This window comes from Phyllobates terribilis, unplaced genomic scaffold (genome assembly GCF_046119375.1).
Source record: "Phyllobates terribilis strain yellow unplaced genomic scaffold, ASM4611937v1 Scaffold_11__3_contigs__length_659146591, whole genome shotgun sequence".
Taxonomy (NCBI): domain Eukaryota; kingdom Metazoa; phylum Chordata; class Amphibia; order Anura; family Dendrobatidae; genus Phyllobates; species Phyllobates terribilis.
This window is the reverse complement of record NW_027362771.1, coordinates 111,755,512-111,773,220: the sequence shown is the minus strand read 5'-3', so window position 1 is coordinate 111,773,220 and position 17,709 is coordinate 111,755,512. Positions and strand designations below refer to the sequence as shown.

General features: G+C 42.1%; 1 protein-coding gene across 1 annotated transcript; it reads left to right on the top strand.

Annotated features, from left to right (window-relative positions):
• The first annotated feature begins 466 nt into the window (after window positions 1-466).
• WASHC3 (WASH complex subunit 3) lies at window positions 467-10,517 on the top strand. Its single transcript, XM_073651515.1, has 7 exons — window positions 467-638; window positions 1,501-1,599; window positions 3,949-4,014; window positions 5,195-5,317; window positions 6,844-6,963; window positions 9,693-9,757; window positions 9,963-10,517. Exons 1-7 carry the CDS (start codon window positions 588-590, stop codon window positions 10,039-10,041), a joined length of 603 nt encoding a protein of 200 aa, XP_073507616.1. The 5' UTR covers window positions 467-587; the 3' UTR covers window positions 10,042-10,517.
• Window positions 10,518-17,709: the final 7,192 nt, after the last annotated feature.

Genomic DNA, 17,709 nt, shown 5'->3' with positions numbered 1-17,709 from the left:
TGCGAATTTTCATTAGGGATCATGGAGCACAGATTACCAAGCGTTTTTAAAGCGTTTACACTGCGGAAATTCAGCATCAAATGCGCATAGTGGGCACACAGCCTAAAACTCAAGAAAAACTGTGAGAATGTGGCCTTAATCTCATCATAGCCTGATGTGTTCGGCTACTTACTATCCCAGGCTGATATACTATAGTGTGGGTGATAATAGACATCGACATAGAAAAGCGGGATTGCAAGTGTACTACAAGTCCCAGCATGTTCAGACTACGAAAAACCTGTTAGTATTGGCTTTATTAAACTGCTACTTCCCAGCTGGTAGCCAACGAATGGCACTACAAGTCCCAGGATAGTGACTCGGCAGCAGCGATACACACAGCTTGTAGTGGGCAGCTGCAGACTCGCCCCGCTCACAGCCCTGCTAATGAGCCGCACAGAGCCTCACCACGTGACCGCTCACATGCTCCTGACCTCAGGCGGGCAGCTCCGCCCCTCACCACGTGACCGCTCACATGCTCCTGACCTCAGCCGGGGTCCTGTCACCTGACTGGCAGGGAGGAAGTGCTGCGGCGGCTGCGGCTCACTGGGATGGACGAGGATGGGCTGCCTATAGTGGGATCGGGCATAGACCTCACTAAGGTGGGTAGTGCGTGCAGCTGGTGGTACTGACTCCAGGGCCATCACTGCAGCCTCTATTGTGTTGCTGAGTGCAATCTATTGTTCCCTGTTATCAGCCAGACTAGGGAGTTGCTGCTTGTTCTGTAAATGACTTTACATGGCTCCATAAACATTAACTTATGTGTGTGTGTGTGTGTGTGTGTGTGTGTGTGTGTGTGTGTGTGTGTGTGTGTGAGAATGGAGCAGGATTATTCATGAAGGGGTTACTATAAGATCCCAGTATCCACAGGGGTATGATTTTTGGCGGTAGGACCCTCATTGATCATGAGAATGGAGCTCTATTCTGTGACACTGTGGAAACGGGGCATCTGAGCGAGAATGACCCTCTATTCACTTCTATGGGGGTCCTGAGAAAAGCCCAGCAGATGTTACACTCCTATAGAAGTGAATAGAGAGCCGCACACATTTCTGCAGGTGCCTTTCACATGCGTGGAAAAGTCTCTGTGGGTCCGGCTGTGAGTAATGAGTTTCCATACACTGCCTGCTAGCAGAGATCTAAGGCCACGGCCCCACTATCAGTATTTGGTCAGTATATGGTCAGTATTTTTTCTCAGCAGTGGGAGCCAAAACCAGGAGTGGAACAATCAGAGAAAAGGTATAATAGAAACAAGTCACCAATTCTGTATTTATCATCCACTCCTGGTTTTGGCTCCCACTCCTGAGAAAAAATACTGATAGTGGGTCCGTGGCCTTAGGTTGGTAATGATCTGAGACCAGCGATCTACAAGGACTCTCCATCTCACTGTGAATATTCTGCACTCCCATACACCAGCCCGTGTATTACACGTGTATCATGTAACAGCGTGTACTTGTCATTATACAGGTCCCCGCCATCCAGCAGAAGAGGACCGTCGCTTTCCTGAACCAGTTTGTGCTGCACACAGTTCAGTTTCTTAATCGCTTTTCTACAGTTTGTGAAGAGGTTTGTCCCATTCCTACTAATGGAAAGCCCTGTAGAGTACAATGGCCGTGCTGATGCCATCGGGTGTATGGTCACTTTTTGTAAAGTCTGACTAAACTCCTCACCTTTCATGTCCTGGTTCTGGTTAGATAGTTAAAGGGCTTTTCTGCCATATAAAAAAGGTTGACTGTATGTGCAATGTGATATTAAAGAGTTATGCAGTATTTATTTATCTCACTTATTTAATGTCTGTAAAGCGCTGTGGATTTAATGGCATTATGGGCACTGTCCCCACTGGGGATCACAATCTAGATTCCCTATCATTATGTCTTTGGAGTGTGGGAGGAAACCGGAGAACCTGAAAGAAACCCACGCAAACACAGGGAAAATATACAAACTCCTTGCAGATGTTGTCCTTGGTGGGATCTGAACCCAGGACCCCAGCGCTGCAAGTCTGCAGTGCTAACCACTGAGCCACCATGCTATAAATGTTGTCATAATGATTTGGGAAAGCTATGAAATGTTCTATTCCTGATCTATGGATTTAGGCTTTTAGTTTAGATGAATCTGTGCTGCACTTTATGTACATGCTCAGTAGTGAGGCAGGGCTGTGGAATTGTGTATACTGAGGAGTCTGAGGTTTGGCTTACTGACTCCACAGCCCTGCTGTGCATATACTCCACTGCCGCTCAGTTCATTAGCTGTGGGGCTTCTGGAAAAAGCCAAGTACTGCACGCTCGCAGTCCCATGGAGAATGAAGTCTTGAGATGTTGTGCACCCACACTGCTACTCCATTCTGTCTGGTATAAACTTGCCTAATTCTGATTATAGGTGCAAGTTTAAGCAGTCACACCCCCACCAATAACTTGTTCCAATCTGCAACCTTTTTGATAATAAATATCCCTCAACTCTAAGCAGAGGTGGATCTAAAAGGTTTGGGCTTTTTTTCATTATACTACTCATGAACACTGATCTTGGTAATTAAAGGGAACCTGTTAGCAGTAGTTTGGCTTCTAAACCACGCCTATCACCTGTAAAGATCATGTAAATGGACTTCCTACAACCCCTTTATATCCTTATAGGTGCACCTCCATACTTCTGGGCAAAAAGTGCTATGTACATAGTGTGGTCCAGTCTAGTGGGCGAATCCAGATTGCAATCAGTCTCTCAATTTCCTGCAAACGCCACCTTCTCTTTCTGGATGGAAGTGGATGCCATCTCTATCATCCACACATTGCTTGAAGTCTCGCGCCTGTGCAGTGCAGCCAGAGACCGGCAGCACAAAGTCATGTAATGTGCCCGCTCCGGCTCCACTTGTACGTCACCAGCATCCACATAGAATAAGTGGTGATTAAAGGGACTGGGGGAGCTGATCACAATCTGGATTCACCCATCAGACCGGACCATACAATTTACATGCAGTTCGGAACATGAATAAAGCACTTTTTCTGAGGTATGCAGAGGCACTTATCAGGGTATAAGATTTTAAAGGTGATGGGCATGGTTTATAAGGCAATAAACTGGTGACAGGGTCCTTATAAAGCCAGAATCACATATGGTAGGTGCATGGAGCCAAGTCTCTCTGTGTAGAATGCTGGGAATCACATACTTATATTTCCTTGCTACTTCAAATTGCAGTGGTCTGTAAAAACAATGTAAATCTAATAATGTAATAAGATTTAGTATTAATATGACTATGTAGATCTTTCAAGTAATTGGCAACAGTATTAATACTATGGGTTTTGTAAATAACTTTGACACATCAGAATAAACCCAAACTACACCCATGTAAGGCTAGATTCACACATATTACCATCCATGATAAATGGACTGATTTATTTTTGAGGTGTCACCCTAGTTGCTACATAGTTGCATCAGTCTTTTTTTTTCACTGAAGAAGGTAGACTTAGCTTTTTGTATCCATTGACTTTTAACAATGTGTCAATTAAAAATATTCTGCAAATTGAGATTCTGGTTTTGGCTTTTATCCTAAGTCATGTGACAAGGCTCGTCAGAGAGTCGATATTGACTTTTAGGATTGCTACTTCCTATAGGTGGCACTAGTCTTAGTTCTCTTCCTCTCTGAAGAGACAATTTAAAAATAAATGGAACGCTGAAGTACAAAGTATGTCTTCCATGTGTTATCTGTTTTACCTGGATCCTCATAGACTTTAGTGGCCCAGTCTGATCCACAGAATAGGATGTGCTCTGCGCATCACAAACCGGAGACATGGATCCGCTTATAAAACTGATGTGTGTATGGATAAATGAAACGCTATGGATCAGCACTCGGACATGCCACACGGATAACTGAATGCAGCCTAGAAGATGCATAACCCTCCATCTGTTCTGTTCTTGCCTGTGTTTCAGAAACTCTCTGCCCTTTCTCTTCGTATCCAGCAAATTGAAACAACACTCAATATATTAGATGCAAAGGTTTGTTAAAACTAATCTAATCTACATCAAATATATCATTTTTGTAAATAGATTGCTTTTATGTTGAATCGGTCCTCTTTTATATGCCAGAGCTGCATTCACAATTTTGCCATCGGACACCTCAACATCCATCAGATTAGCTGAGCTCTTGTAATGTGGGGGTGGTTAGTTTTTCGCCCATCAAATTTCTGCAAAGTACTTGGTGTAGAGACTGTACTTGGCCTAACAAGCTGTGTACAGACCTAAATTCAAAACCGGGAGATTTCAGCTCTGAAGCCTGCGTGTTTGTGAATGTAACTCTAGACAATAATACATTGTTACTGTGCATGTTACTTGCCATTATTCAAAAGTGTAATGCTAAATGAGTAGATTTAAAGGGTGCCTTGCCCTTTGGGGAACCTACGATTTATTTAAATTTATAAAGATATACCGTATTTTTTGGATTTTAAGATGCAGTTTTTTTTCCCAAAACCAAAATTTGTGAGGAAAATGATGCGGACCTCGTGCTGGGAGGAGGGGGTGTCCCCATGGTGTGAGGTTGCAAGCCTTGGGCTTTCATAAAATGTTGGCGGTGAGCAGATTCCTCTTCCCTTTGATTTCCCTGCAGTGGGCTTTGGGAAGATGGCCACCGGAGGCAAGGTAGCGCATGCGCAGATTGAAATCTCGACTCCCAAGATTTTCCCGTAGCCCACCGCAGGAAAATCACTGGTGAAGTGCGGGGACTCCACTTAGCACCGACGTTTTCTGACAGCCCAGGGCCCGTAGCCTCGCATCACCAGGACACCCCCCTCCTACCAGCCTGGGGCCCGCAGCATCGCTCCACTCCTCCTGCCGCCGACTTCCTGCAGCAGCGACCCTGCCTCCTGTGATCCCATTCCACCACAGCTACCCCCCCCCCACATATCCTGCCACAGCTGTTGCTCCGTGGCAGGATATGTGTTCCTGTAATCTGTGACCTGCGGTCCCATGTCAGAATTGCAGGGAATGAGTGGAGCATTTTATTTTTCTATAACCCTGTAAATACAATTTCCCATCCTGAAGGCAGTTTTCTAATACTTTTACATTATGGAGCTGAGCTTATGCAGCCTTGTGTCTTCTCCAGGATAGTCCTGACATTCTTTCACCTAATAGCAGGAGGTTACTTTGGGATGTTTTTCATATCCCTGTTGCTTAATTTCAGCTTTCTTCTATTCCTGGCCTAGAAGATGTTAAAGTTGAAACTCATTCGTCCAGCAACATTGTCAATGGCCATTTGCAACCCCAGTCGGTCCCAGAATCTACTACAGCTATACCGCAGACAGAAGTAAGTGCATTTACTAGTGGTAGGGATTAGTATGTTGCTGTCATGACATTGCTTATCTTGAGGGTAATAAGATTTTTGAGGTGGAGACCCTGTTTCAAATTCCACTCCTCATCATCTGATGACAAAATTAATTTCTTGTTTAAGGGCTCATTCAGACATCCGTGGATTTCGGTCCGAGCACAGACCACTAATGCACAGACAGGCCGCAGCTTTCCCGACCCAAGCGCAACAGCTTCATATATTTCTATGAAGCTGTCACGCTCGGTTGGGAGAGGCCTGTTGGGCATTGATGTCTGATCTCTGACCAATTTGCATAGTCGTCTGAATGAGCCCTAACAGTACATGTAAAACTGTCCAAATTTGTAACCCTTCCCGACATGTGATGTACATGTAACTGAAAGCCGATCCATAGAGCAGGCTCAGGAGCTGGGCCTGCATCATTTATGCATTTTACAACAGGCAGCTGTCTGTATCTTCAGCCTTCAGAGCTAGCTCCAATCACTGCAGTTGAACCCCATAGATGTTGTAGTCAATAGTATTTTTAGAGCGCATGTTTTTATTTTCTTGACCTCTGTCTAAAAGCTATCCATGCATCTGATGAAGGTCAGGGATCCGCCCGAAACGTTATGCATTGAACTGTGGATTGCACCTGTAAATAAAACACATTAATTTGCAACCTTCTACTAGTGCCAAGTTCTTCTATATTGTTAATTGTAACCCCCAAACATGGATTAAAAAGTAATCATGAAGTCGACTGTACCCCAGAAATGCTACCAGTAAAAACTAGCTCATCCTGTAAGAATACGTTTCATAAACTAAAAAAAAGGATGGGTCTCAGACTATAGCAACAAAAAGAACTCCATACAAACAAAACCCAAGGAACAATGATGGAATGAATGATTGTACTGTTTTTCACCATTCCACTCTAAAAAATTTTTGCAGTTCTTTAATTTCAATTTTGATAAAATCAAAGAAATGAGCCAGATTATAAGTTGGTATATGTGCAATGTGAAGGAGCACGTTCACACTGTGGCCATTTCATAAACAAAACCCAAGAAAAATACAAAATGAGCATATTCCCTGTAGTAAGTAAATAAATAGTCATAATACATGTAAATCACATAGTGTACTTGGTTAATGTTATATTGATAAAATGTAAAAGCCATCCCACCGTGACAAGGTGTACCCAATCGGGACGTCCTATCCTGTCTCTAGTATTAAAACCTTACCTTGTGTCAGTCTACCTCAATGTGGATAAGTTAAATAGTGTCTTGCAAAAATCCAAAATGTCTGGAGAAACAAGCCCTCATACATCTTGTAGCCCCCCAAAAAGTATATTGGAAGACTGGGAGAAACAACCAAAAGTGGCCATGTTGGGAAGGAGTTAATGAGTGTAATGTATTTGTAAACTATTCAATTCCTAACTCCTTTATATTCTATAGCCAGAAATATCCATTTTGACACCTTGGCAATCTTTCTTGTCTCCTGATGAGTCTTAGTTGCTGTTTTTATTTTTATTTTTTTAGGTTATGCAGCAGAATTCCATAAATGATAATGTCTTACCGAAGGAAGAAGTACAGGCTGAAAATGTTCCCACTGTGGCCAAAGATCCAAGATATGCCAGATACCTAAAGATGGTCCAAGTGGTAATTTGTGTTTGTTAATATTTATGAAAATCAAACTGATATCTGCGCTAATACAGGTCCGCTACAAGATTCTTATTAATGGCATCAATGTAGAAATAAGTCACAGAATGCACTGTTCTAGTCCATTATCTGGAGCAGAATAGAACATAAAATAGCAGATATCTTCTGTACCCATCCATAATGTGGATGGACACTCAGTCATTTCTGCAATTTTTAGATGTGACTGGCCCAATTATAACATATCTAAGACCACCCTTAGTTTACTTCCCGGCAGCTGTAACGTGCCATATATCCACATGACTGGTGCCACAAGTCACTGTCCTTAGCAGTAATGCTAACTAATACAACACTAGGCTGGTGAGTCTGCAGTGGTCACCTGGATTTATGATGTCGCCACTGCGAGGAAGTGACCAAAAATCGATGGGGAGCATCAGCACTGGGAATTTGGGGGGATTGAACTGAAGAGGGTTTTTTTTTATTTTTAATTTAATGAAATTTAGTCATTTTATTAATGCTGCCTGAACAACGGGCAGTATGAATCAGTGGGTATGTGTATGCATAGAGAGAGACCTGTCAGTTAACCCCTTTCTGACGTGAGGCATAATAATACGTCCCTGTGCCCTGGACCTTAATGACCAGGTACGTATTATTACGCCTCGGCAATCGCGCCCCTGCACAGAGGCTGTGTGGGCTTGATCAACGCCGGGTGTCAGCTGATTCTGACAGCTGATACCAGTCACCCTGTGCCAGGAGCGGTCCCGCACTGCTCCCAGCACACTAACCCCGAATTGCTGCAATCGAAGTCGAACACTGCATTTCAGGAATAGGCAGAAGTAAGACAGCCCCTCTTATCTTGGATCGGAGACCCCGCGCTGTTAGCTCGGAGCCGTTCGTTGCTATGGTGACCCGATGTCATCATGACGACATCCGGGTCACCAGGCATCAGCAAGTTAGTTAGATCATGTGCAGTGAATGATCTATCTAACTTCTCAGTGCAGAGCTGACAGCTTGCATAGCATAGGAATGCTCCAGCATCCGTATGCTATGCAAGTGATCAACCTGCAAAAAATGAAAGTCCCATAGAGGGAGAAAGTGAAAAAAAAAAAAATTGTAAAAATATAAAATTAAAAATTATCAAAATAAAATAACAAATATATATTGTACCCATAAATAAATATTATTCTGAAAAAATAAAATAAACAATAAAAGTACGCATTTGGTACCGCCGTGTCCGGAACGACCTGACCTATAAAACTGTCCCACTAGTTAACCCATTTAGTGAACACCGTAAAAAAACAAAAACAAAGAACCGTGCTTTATCATCATGCTGCTGAACAAAAAATGGAATAAAACACAATCAAAAAGACGAATGTAAATAAAAATGGTACCGCTGAAAACGTCATCTTGTCCTGCAAAAAAGAAGCCGCCAGACAGCTCCAATAGTTTTTGTGTAAAAGCGCCAAAGCATAAAAAAACAATATAAACGTAGTGTCGCTGTAAACGTATTGACCCAAAGAATAAAGCTGCCTTATCAATTGTACCACACACGGAACGGCATTAAAAAAAAAAAAAAAAAAAAAAATCCTGAATTGTTGGTTTTTGTTTGTTCTGCCTCCCAAAAATCAGAATAGAAAGCAATCAAAAAATGTCGCGTGCCCGAAAATGGTACCAATAGTTTCTCTGAAATGCCGCAGTGTTTCACAGTAGAACATACATGGCTAGAATAGCTCTGCCAGGCTTTGAATCCTGCCACCTATGGTTTGTGCAACATAAATCGGATGACAGGTATTAATTACATAGTCTGCTGTGAACCATTTTACTTGCAGTGCCAGACAACCCCATGTAAAGTGTTCCTTTAATGAGAAATCAACTTTCATTTCGCAGTATAGTTCATTAGCAATGTCCTTCTCCTTTGTAAAATCCAGGAGCACAGCCTCCCATTCCTGCACATTAATGTTAGTGACAGTAAAGTCCATGACGCAGACAGGCCCGTTCACGCTCCTTCAGACATCCATATCCAGCATAAAGCCTGACTGTGCCGCTCCTATTGTAATTCGTACAGGCTTTCTGCTGGAACGGTTAAAGGATCTACAAATCTTTCGCTTGCACTAAAAGAAGACTGAGAGGAGACTTAATAGCTGTCTACAAATATCTGAAGGGCTGTCACATTGTAGAGGGATCCGCTTTATTCTTATTTGCACGTGGAAACACAAGAAGCAATGGGATGAAACTGAAAGAGAGAAGATACAGATTAGATATTAGAAAAACCTTTTTGACAGTGAGGGTGATCAATGAGTGGAACAGGCTGCCACGAGAGGTGGTGAGTTCCCCTTCAATGGACGTCTTCAGACAGAGGCTGGACAGAAATGTGTCTGAGATGGTTTAGTGAATCCTGCATTGAGTAGGGGGTTGGACCAGATGAACCTGGAGGTCCCTTCCAACTCTACCATTCTATGATTTTATGAATGTAGATGCCGGGGAACAAAGAATAAGGTAAAGTCAAAACTTCTGATAAGGATAAGTTTCTGGAATATGTTGCTGGTTGACGGGGGTCTTGGAGGTAGAACCCACACTATGCGAGGGATAGCTATCAATGGATATTCCTGTAATCCCCTATTAACGTGGACTTGGTTACTTCTGTCTCTACTTTTGCTCAGTGGCTGATTTGTGGTTCCCATGCATAATCCTGTGTTGGTATGTTTGATATTGAACATTATTTTCTCTTATAGGGGGTCCCTGTGATGGCTATTCGAAATAAAATGATTGCTGAAGGACTAAATCCTGATCTTTTAGAGTGAGTATTATAATTCTTATGTTTCTTTACGGTCTGCTGTTTTAATGTTCTTAAAGATTCAAGATGTTACAGCCACAGCCTTGCTGAATCCTGGAGATCACTTGATGGACCCCAGGTTTCTATTCTAAGTTTAGAGCTCAGTCCTAAGTGTTTTTCAGTTCAGACTAATAATTAATTGTAGTAAAATGTCCATGCTTGTTTCCAGGACTCCCAATGCACCAGTCTCAGATGGCGACGTTGCACTTGAAGACAGCTCTGACAGTGAATCCTCGTTCAGTGACTGAAGAGCCTGCTTTCTGCTATACTGGCCTTCTCTGGAATGTATATTCGGCTGGACTTTATATGTTTATAGAAGAACCTAGTGACCAATATATAAAAGTTGCACTGCATGACTAGTCCAGTGTATGTATACAAAGGACTAAACCGTGGAAGAGGACAGTGTAGACAGGGATTCCTAATTCTTTCCATCACTCATGCCTCATTCATCTCAATTGTAGAATTACCCAGCACCCTGGCCTTTACAACTATACATGTTTAATACCCCTCAGATTTATTAGACAAGAAACAAATTAGTGTAAATTGTAATTTTTTATTTTTATTTTTTTTTACTCACTGTCTATGGTGATCTGTAAATAGGTGGAGAAGGAAAGAAAATAGATCAATTGTTAAAGATACTAACAATAATTCTGCTGGTTTTCCAGGACTTTTTTGTATTATCTACTGCACATACATGTACTAATAAATGCCTATTTGTGGAATATTTTCATGGCTTATTTATTTGTATATACAGTAACTTCTTTTTTAGTTCGCTCTGAATGGAAATAGAGGGTTTTTTTTCACTCCCATCTTTACCTTTGTCTGTGTCCCACTTCTATGGTTAATTTTTCTTTTAACGATCGACTACACTTTAGTTCACTAGGGCATTTTGAAAATAAATATATATTGCTGTATACTTTTGTTTTCATTAGTTTTACAAGAAGTTTTTGTTTTTTTTTTAGCATAAAGGATCTTTTTCTAATAAATGATTAAGTGTTTTTGTGGTCTGTAGATACACTTTATATAAATAATTTAAGCTGGCATCACTTAAAGGCTATGTACATACAAAAACTGATAAAAGTATAGAAACTGATTGAAAGTAAATTTCAATTTACTGAATATTAACTAATGAAAATCAGACATTGCTTTTGAATTGTGGTTCAAGGAAAAAAAAAAAACTAATAAATGGCCTGGACAAAAATTATTGAATATAATTTGACCATGTTAATTTAAGGTGAGTCCTCTAATTAGAATCACAGGTGTCTACAAACCTGTAATCGTTCAGTCTACCTATTTAAAGGGTGAAAAGTAGTCACTGTGCTGTTTGGTATCATGGTGTGTAATATACTAAACATAGACCAAAGAAACCTAAAGGAGAGCATTGTCTCAAGAGATTAGAAAGAAAATTATAGGGGGGGCGTGGCCTGGCTGGGCATGTGAGGCAGAAGAGCTCCTATAACCCTGTCCTGTAATCCTTCCTGCCCGAGGGAATCATTGCTTCTAAAAGATCTCACCAGGTGGCCTGGGGTCTCAGGAGTGCGGGGGAGCAGTCGGTGGTGCAGAACGAGATGACCCGGCGAGATAGCAAGCAGAGGCAGACGGCTGGCTCATCACAGCATGAGGGCCAAAATGGTGCCATGGCCTCTGAGGCGGGAACTGAAAATCAAAGGCAGCGGGAGAAGCACATGGAGGTGGTGAACAGGCTCTCCAAATATGCGCATGGCGGAGGAGCTGAGGAGCTTACACCCGACCGGAATGTGCAGTCATTAAAAAGCACGGTAACTGAGGGGGATGTGGAGAGGGCAGCAGGGGAGGCACATGAGAGGAATGTGCAGGCTGCTAAAACAACAACTACCCCCAGCAGAGAGGCTCAGGTTACCAGTGGTGCTGACTCACTGGCAGAGGCTGATGAGCCTACTTTAAAGGATGTGCTGCTGGCCATCTCACATAGTAAAGCAGATCTCACTGAACACATATGTCCACTTTCACAGACCCTATCTCATATACGCCATGACATCCAGAAAATGAGGGAGCGCCTCACTGCAACAGAAGGCAGAGTGGGGGATTTGAAGGATACTGTGTCTCCTATGACTAAAACACTTAAAACAGCTACTGACTCTATTAACTATTTACTCAACAAAGCGGATGATCTTGAAAATTGCCTAAGAAGAAATAACGTGCGTATTGTGGGTGTGCCTGAGAAAGCAGAGGGCAGAGAGGTGGTGGACTTTTTTGAGAAATGGCTGCTGCAATCCTTTGGAAAAGATAAATTCTCTAAAATGTTCGCTATTGAGAGGGCACACAGGGTCCCCACCAGACCTCCACCGCCTGGGGCACTGCCACGTACAGTTTTAATCAAAATGCTGCATTTTCGTGACAGAGATAAAATCCTACAATTGGCTTGGTCGGCTAATGACTTATGTATAGAGGGGGTGAGAGTGTCCTTCTATCCTGATTTTTCGGTGGAGGTTCAAAGGAGACGCGCCCAATTTCAAGATATCAAGCGCAGATTGAGAGCACTTCAAGTACCCTATGCAATGCTATATCCTGCACGGCTGCGGGTCACAGCACTGGGTGAAACTCATTTCTTTGATTCACCAAAGGAGGCTGCAAAGTGGCTGGACTTAAAAGAGAGACAAATCCGGACGGGCTGACGCCAATTTTGAGAAGATTCTTGACAGAATATAATATAATAATTCAAGAAATTTGAATTCTAGTGGATAATACTCCGCTGTTGGCTAATGAATCTCTGTTTATAAATGTTATGATTATTATTTTTCAGTTTTTGTATACTGCTTATAACCTGGCTTTCATATATACCTCGGGCAGGCCAATATACTTATATGGTTGTTGAGGAGCTGGTTTCACCTACAATGTATAAGCAGGGATAAGACACTCTGCCGTTTGAATGTTCTGGGAACGTTGTGTGGGGGGGAAATGAGGGAGTCTGTGATGCAACTTATGTCGGGGCGCCTCGTGTGCTTAAGGCCTACTAGGCTGCATGAGGCTAAGCACCAGACTCTACATAGTACGGCTGTTGGTATTCATTTGATTAAGGGGGGGAGTGTGTTAAATGAGGTAGCGATGGGGGGTAAAAGAACAGAACTTACTTTGATTGGTGCAGACTGTGTATTATTACAATACCATAATCTTGATGATCAGACACACGAGTGGGTACAGAGGGGGGCATGTGACAGTTCATTTTCAATCGTTAAAATATGGTTAAGCAGGTTAATGTAGTATCCTGGAATATTAGAGGTATGGGAGATCACAACAAAAGATTTGCGGCACTTAAATATCTTAAGGAATATCGGGAGTCGATAATCTGTCTGCAGGAGACGCATTGCAATACGGAGGCCGCTGCGGCACTGAGCAAGCTATGGAGGGGGCCGGCCTATCATTCTATACATAGTACTTACTCTAGGGGGGTTAGTATATTGATTCATCCGAATTTACCCTTTGAATGTGAGAGAAGTATTTGTGACAGGGAGGGTAGGTATGTATGTCTAGTGTGCAGAGTGGCTGGGCTTAGAATTTGCCTAATTGCTCTATATATTCCTCCACCTTTCTCTATACAGACTTTGCGCCAACTATTCCCGTGGATAACGGAATTTGCTACCATACCCCTGTTAGTTATCGGTGATTTTAATATGTATCTACATGCTGAGCTTGATAAGTATAGGGGTAATGTGGGGGGAGGGGCTGCTCAAGAGACATCGTTAGCAAGGGTCCTGCAGGAAATCAGTCTGGTAGATGTGTGGCGGGTTCGTTTCCCAAATGTTAAGCAGTATTCGTGTTATTCAGCATCCTATTCCTCTCTGTCCAGAATTGACCTGGCTCTGGGAAATAGTCATCTAGTCCCTCTAGTTACTAAAGTAGAATACTGCACGAGATTGTTATCTGATCATTCCCCATTATTGGTTGTTCTGGGGGTCGATCCTGGCACCATAAACAGAAGGGCACTGTGGAGGTTTAATCCCTACTGGCTGGACATATTCGGGGAACAGTTAGATTTAGCAGGTAAATTGGAGCATTTCTTTAAAGACAATATAGGCTCTGCTCCTTTAAATACGGTATGGGAAGCCATGAAGGCGTTCTTAAGGGGGATCCTGATTAAGGAAATTTCCATGATCAAATCCAAAAATAGGGCTCGTACTCAGGAGTTGCGGAGGGAAGTAGACATATTGGAACAGAGGTATGTTGGGTCTCCAATCATAGAGAATAGGGAACACTGGACTCGGGCACAGGCTACACTAAATGACCATATATTGAAACAAGCAGAACATAAACGGTTTTTTCTTAAACAGCAATTTTATGTGGAGGGAGAGAGTGCAGGGCACTTGCTGGCCACTATAGCAAAGGCCCAGACTGGGGCTCCTATGATTGCAGCCATCAGGGATACTAAGGGTGTGGTAATTACTGATTCAAAGGATATAATGGAAGAATTTTTTCAGTTCTACAGACAATTATATGCTTCCAAACTGACTAAGGCGCAAAGCGACATAGATCTATACCTTCATGATATGCAAATACCATGCCTAACAGATAGCCAGAGAGAGCAACTAGATGCACCAATCACCCTGGAGGAGATGCAGGAAGCTTTAAAAGATTTTCAAAATAACAAAGCCCCTGGTGCTGATGGGATCCCCGCGGAAATTTATAAGGAGGCTGGGGGGGTTTTACTTCCCAGGTTACTGGAAGTGTTTAAGGGGGCGAGGGAGGGGGGGGCCTTGCCGGCTTCAATGAGGGAGGCTAGCATAGTTCTTCTGCCAAAACCTGGAAAGGATGCACTAAACCCCGAATCATATAGGCCAATATCCTTACTCTCGGTAGATGTAAAAATTTTAGCTAAGGTCTTGGCTACCAGATTGGTGGTGGTTATTACACATCTGGTTGCAGAAGACCAGACTGGGTTTATACCAGCCAAGTCGACGGCAATTAACTTGCGTCGGCTTTTTCTTAATCTACAAATGCAGTCACAAAATGCAGGTGGTAGGGCAGTACTATCACTTGATGCCGCTAAGGCTTTTGATAGTGTCGAATGGGAGTATTTATGGGCTGTTTTGCGAAAAATGGGGTTCGGTACTGGATTTCGGGCCTGGGTACGGCTTCTATATAACAATCCGGTAGCTCGGATTAGAATTAATGGTAATCTTTCTGGTAGCATTGAAATGGGCAGGGGCACGCGTCAGGGCTGCCCGTTGTCTCCCCTACTGTTCGCCCTGGCTATGGAGCCATTGGCTGTTAAGCTTCGTTCCAGCAGTGAAATTCAGGGTTTCCGCTACAAAACACTGGAGGAGCGGGTGGCCCTATACGCTGACGACCTTCTGTTGTTTTTGGGTGACACGGAGCAATCTCTGATGACAGCTATGAATTTAATAAGGGAGTTTGGAGATCATTCTGGCTTACGGATTAATTGGGACAAATCAGTTCTTATGCCGGTTGATGGTTTGTCTCAGAATACTAGGGTAGGGAGTACTTGCTTGAAGGTGGTGCGAGAATTTAAATATCTCGGAGTTAGAGTGACCGCATCTATCGGAGATTATATTCCTTTAAATTTACTTGAACTGCTTACTAAATTTCAACAAAAGGCCAATACTTGGAGCAAACTTCCCCTATCAATGGTAGGTCGAACTAACTTAATTAAAATGGTGTTAATGCCCCAATTATTATATATCCTTCATAATTCACCGGTTTGGATCCCCATGAGAATATTTTATAAATTTCAGGCACTGTTTCGGGAATTGATCTGGAAAAAAGGGGTGGCCAGAATCAGTTTGGATACACTTCAAAGGCCCAAAGATCAGGGGGGACTAGCCGCACCTAATCCATGGATATATTTTCTAGCTTCTCAAATGCAACAGCTCCGGTTAATCCAGGGGAACCTAGATAAACTGATACGTCTACTCTCACACAATCTGCCAATTACCTCCTTTCTAGAAACAGGAATCTCGGGGTGGGATGCTAGGCGACACCTCCCGACCCTAACACTTATGGGGAAAACATGGCAGAAAATCAAATTGTTGTTGGGAATAAAAGGCTTTACCCCGTTTACCTCGTTGTGGCATAATGTGGGCCTTCCAGAGATCCATAAATTGAAAGGATTCGGAATATGGGAAAAATTGGGAATAACTAATGTGGCGCAAATATTAGAGGGGGAAATATTTAAATCGTTCCAACAGATAAAAGAAGAATATTGTATTCCACAAACTAGTTTTTACTTTTTTCTCCAATTGAGGCATGCAAGGTTTGTACAGCCGCGACATATGCAAAGTAAAATCCAACATCATCTACTGTTTAACACATTATTATGCCATAGATGTTAAGGAGAGGTGGGAACGCGACATTGGTACTATAACCTCGGAAGAATGGGAAGATGTGGTGGGGAGCGTTCCGATAGTATCTACATGTGAGGCACATAGACTTTCACAGTTGTGCTTATTACATAGGGTATATAGAACCCCCAAATTTCTACAGCGCATTGGGGTAAGGAATGACAGTATGTGTCCGAAATGTGGAGAGGAAGAAGCAGATCTTATGCATATGATGTGGACGTGTAGAAGGGTCGCTGTATTCTGGAATGAGTGTGTGCAATACATTAATGATGTGTTTGAGTGTAATTTACCCCTATATCCTAAAGTGTGTGTATTAGGCCTTGTAGAAATAATAGGATGTGAAGAGGATGAAATAATAGCTGTTAAGAGGACTCTATACCAGGTCAGAAAGCTTATAGCTGCACATTGGTTGGATCCCTCCCCTCTCAGGCTCCAGGAATTTTTGGATAGAATGCGTCTTTTATTGAGATTAGAAGAGGGAGTGTACAAAAAGCGGAAGGCTATACGTAAATTTGATAAAATCTGGGGTAAATGGAATATGTTTCATGGTTATCATATTATGTCTATTTTAAATATCACTTGAGTTTGAAATGTTGTGGTCTCTCATGTTCTGTATAACTAATTACTGATTATCAGATATTAAGCTCTGTACCCATGGATCAAATTATTAATGCTTTAACAGTCGGATAAGCTATATGATGGTATACGGTCTGTAACAAAAATTTGCTTTTGCCATATGGTTCTTGGGGCTGTTATGGGTGGGGGGAAGGGGAATGGGTGGGTCTTGAGAGGCACTGCTAGTTTAGTGATGCCTCACTGTTGTTTATGTATAATGTTATAAAAAGTTTTTTAATAAAAAATATCTGATTTAAAAAAAAGAAAGAAAATGATAGACAAACATGTTAAAGGTAAAGGTTATAAGACCATCTCCAAAGAGTTTTATATTCCTGTTACTATACTTTCACATATTATTCTTAAGTTTAAGGTTGTGGCCGCAAGAGGAAATCGAAGATATGGAAGATATGGATAATACGAATGGTAACAAAAGAGCCCAGAAAAACTTCCAAAGCGATTAGAGATCAACTCCAAGGTCAAGGTACATTAGTGTCAGACCGCACCATCTGTTGCTGACTTGGCCAAAGGGCGATGTGTGCCCCAGAAACATCAGTCTGCCATGTGATTATATGACGAGATGTGTTTTTTTAAATGGATCAAATAAAACATTTATAAACTCTTGATGGGTTGTACATTTTTGGGTTACAAAACTTAGATATCTGGAGCAGTTTGCTGACAAGGATTGGGCCATGACTGGTGCTAAAGTCTCATTGACAGTTACAATAAAATATTAAATTAAGGGTACTATCATTTTGGTGCAGGCAATTTTCACTAGTTTGGTTTTCTTACATTGTTCTGTTGCACCACAATTCAAAAATAATGTCTGATTCAGTAAATTGAAATTAAAAATGATTTTTGTCAGTTTCTAGTTATTTCAGCTATAAAAGAAGGGTAGAAACAATTTTGTCCCTGTCTGTACTTATTTGAAATTGTTCATCTGCTATTTAAATGCAAAATTAAGCAACT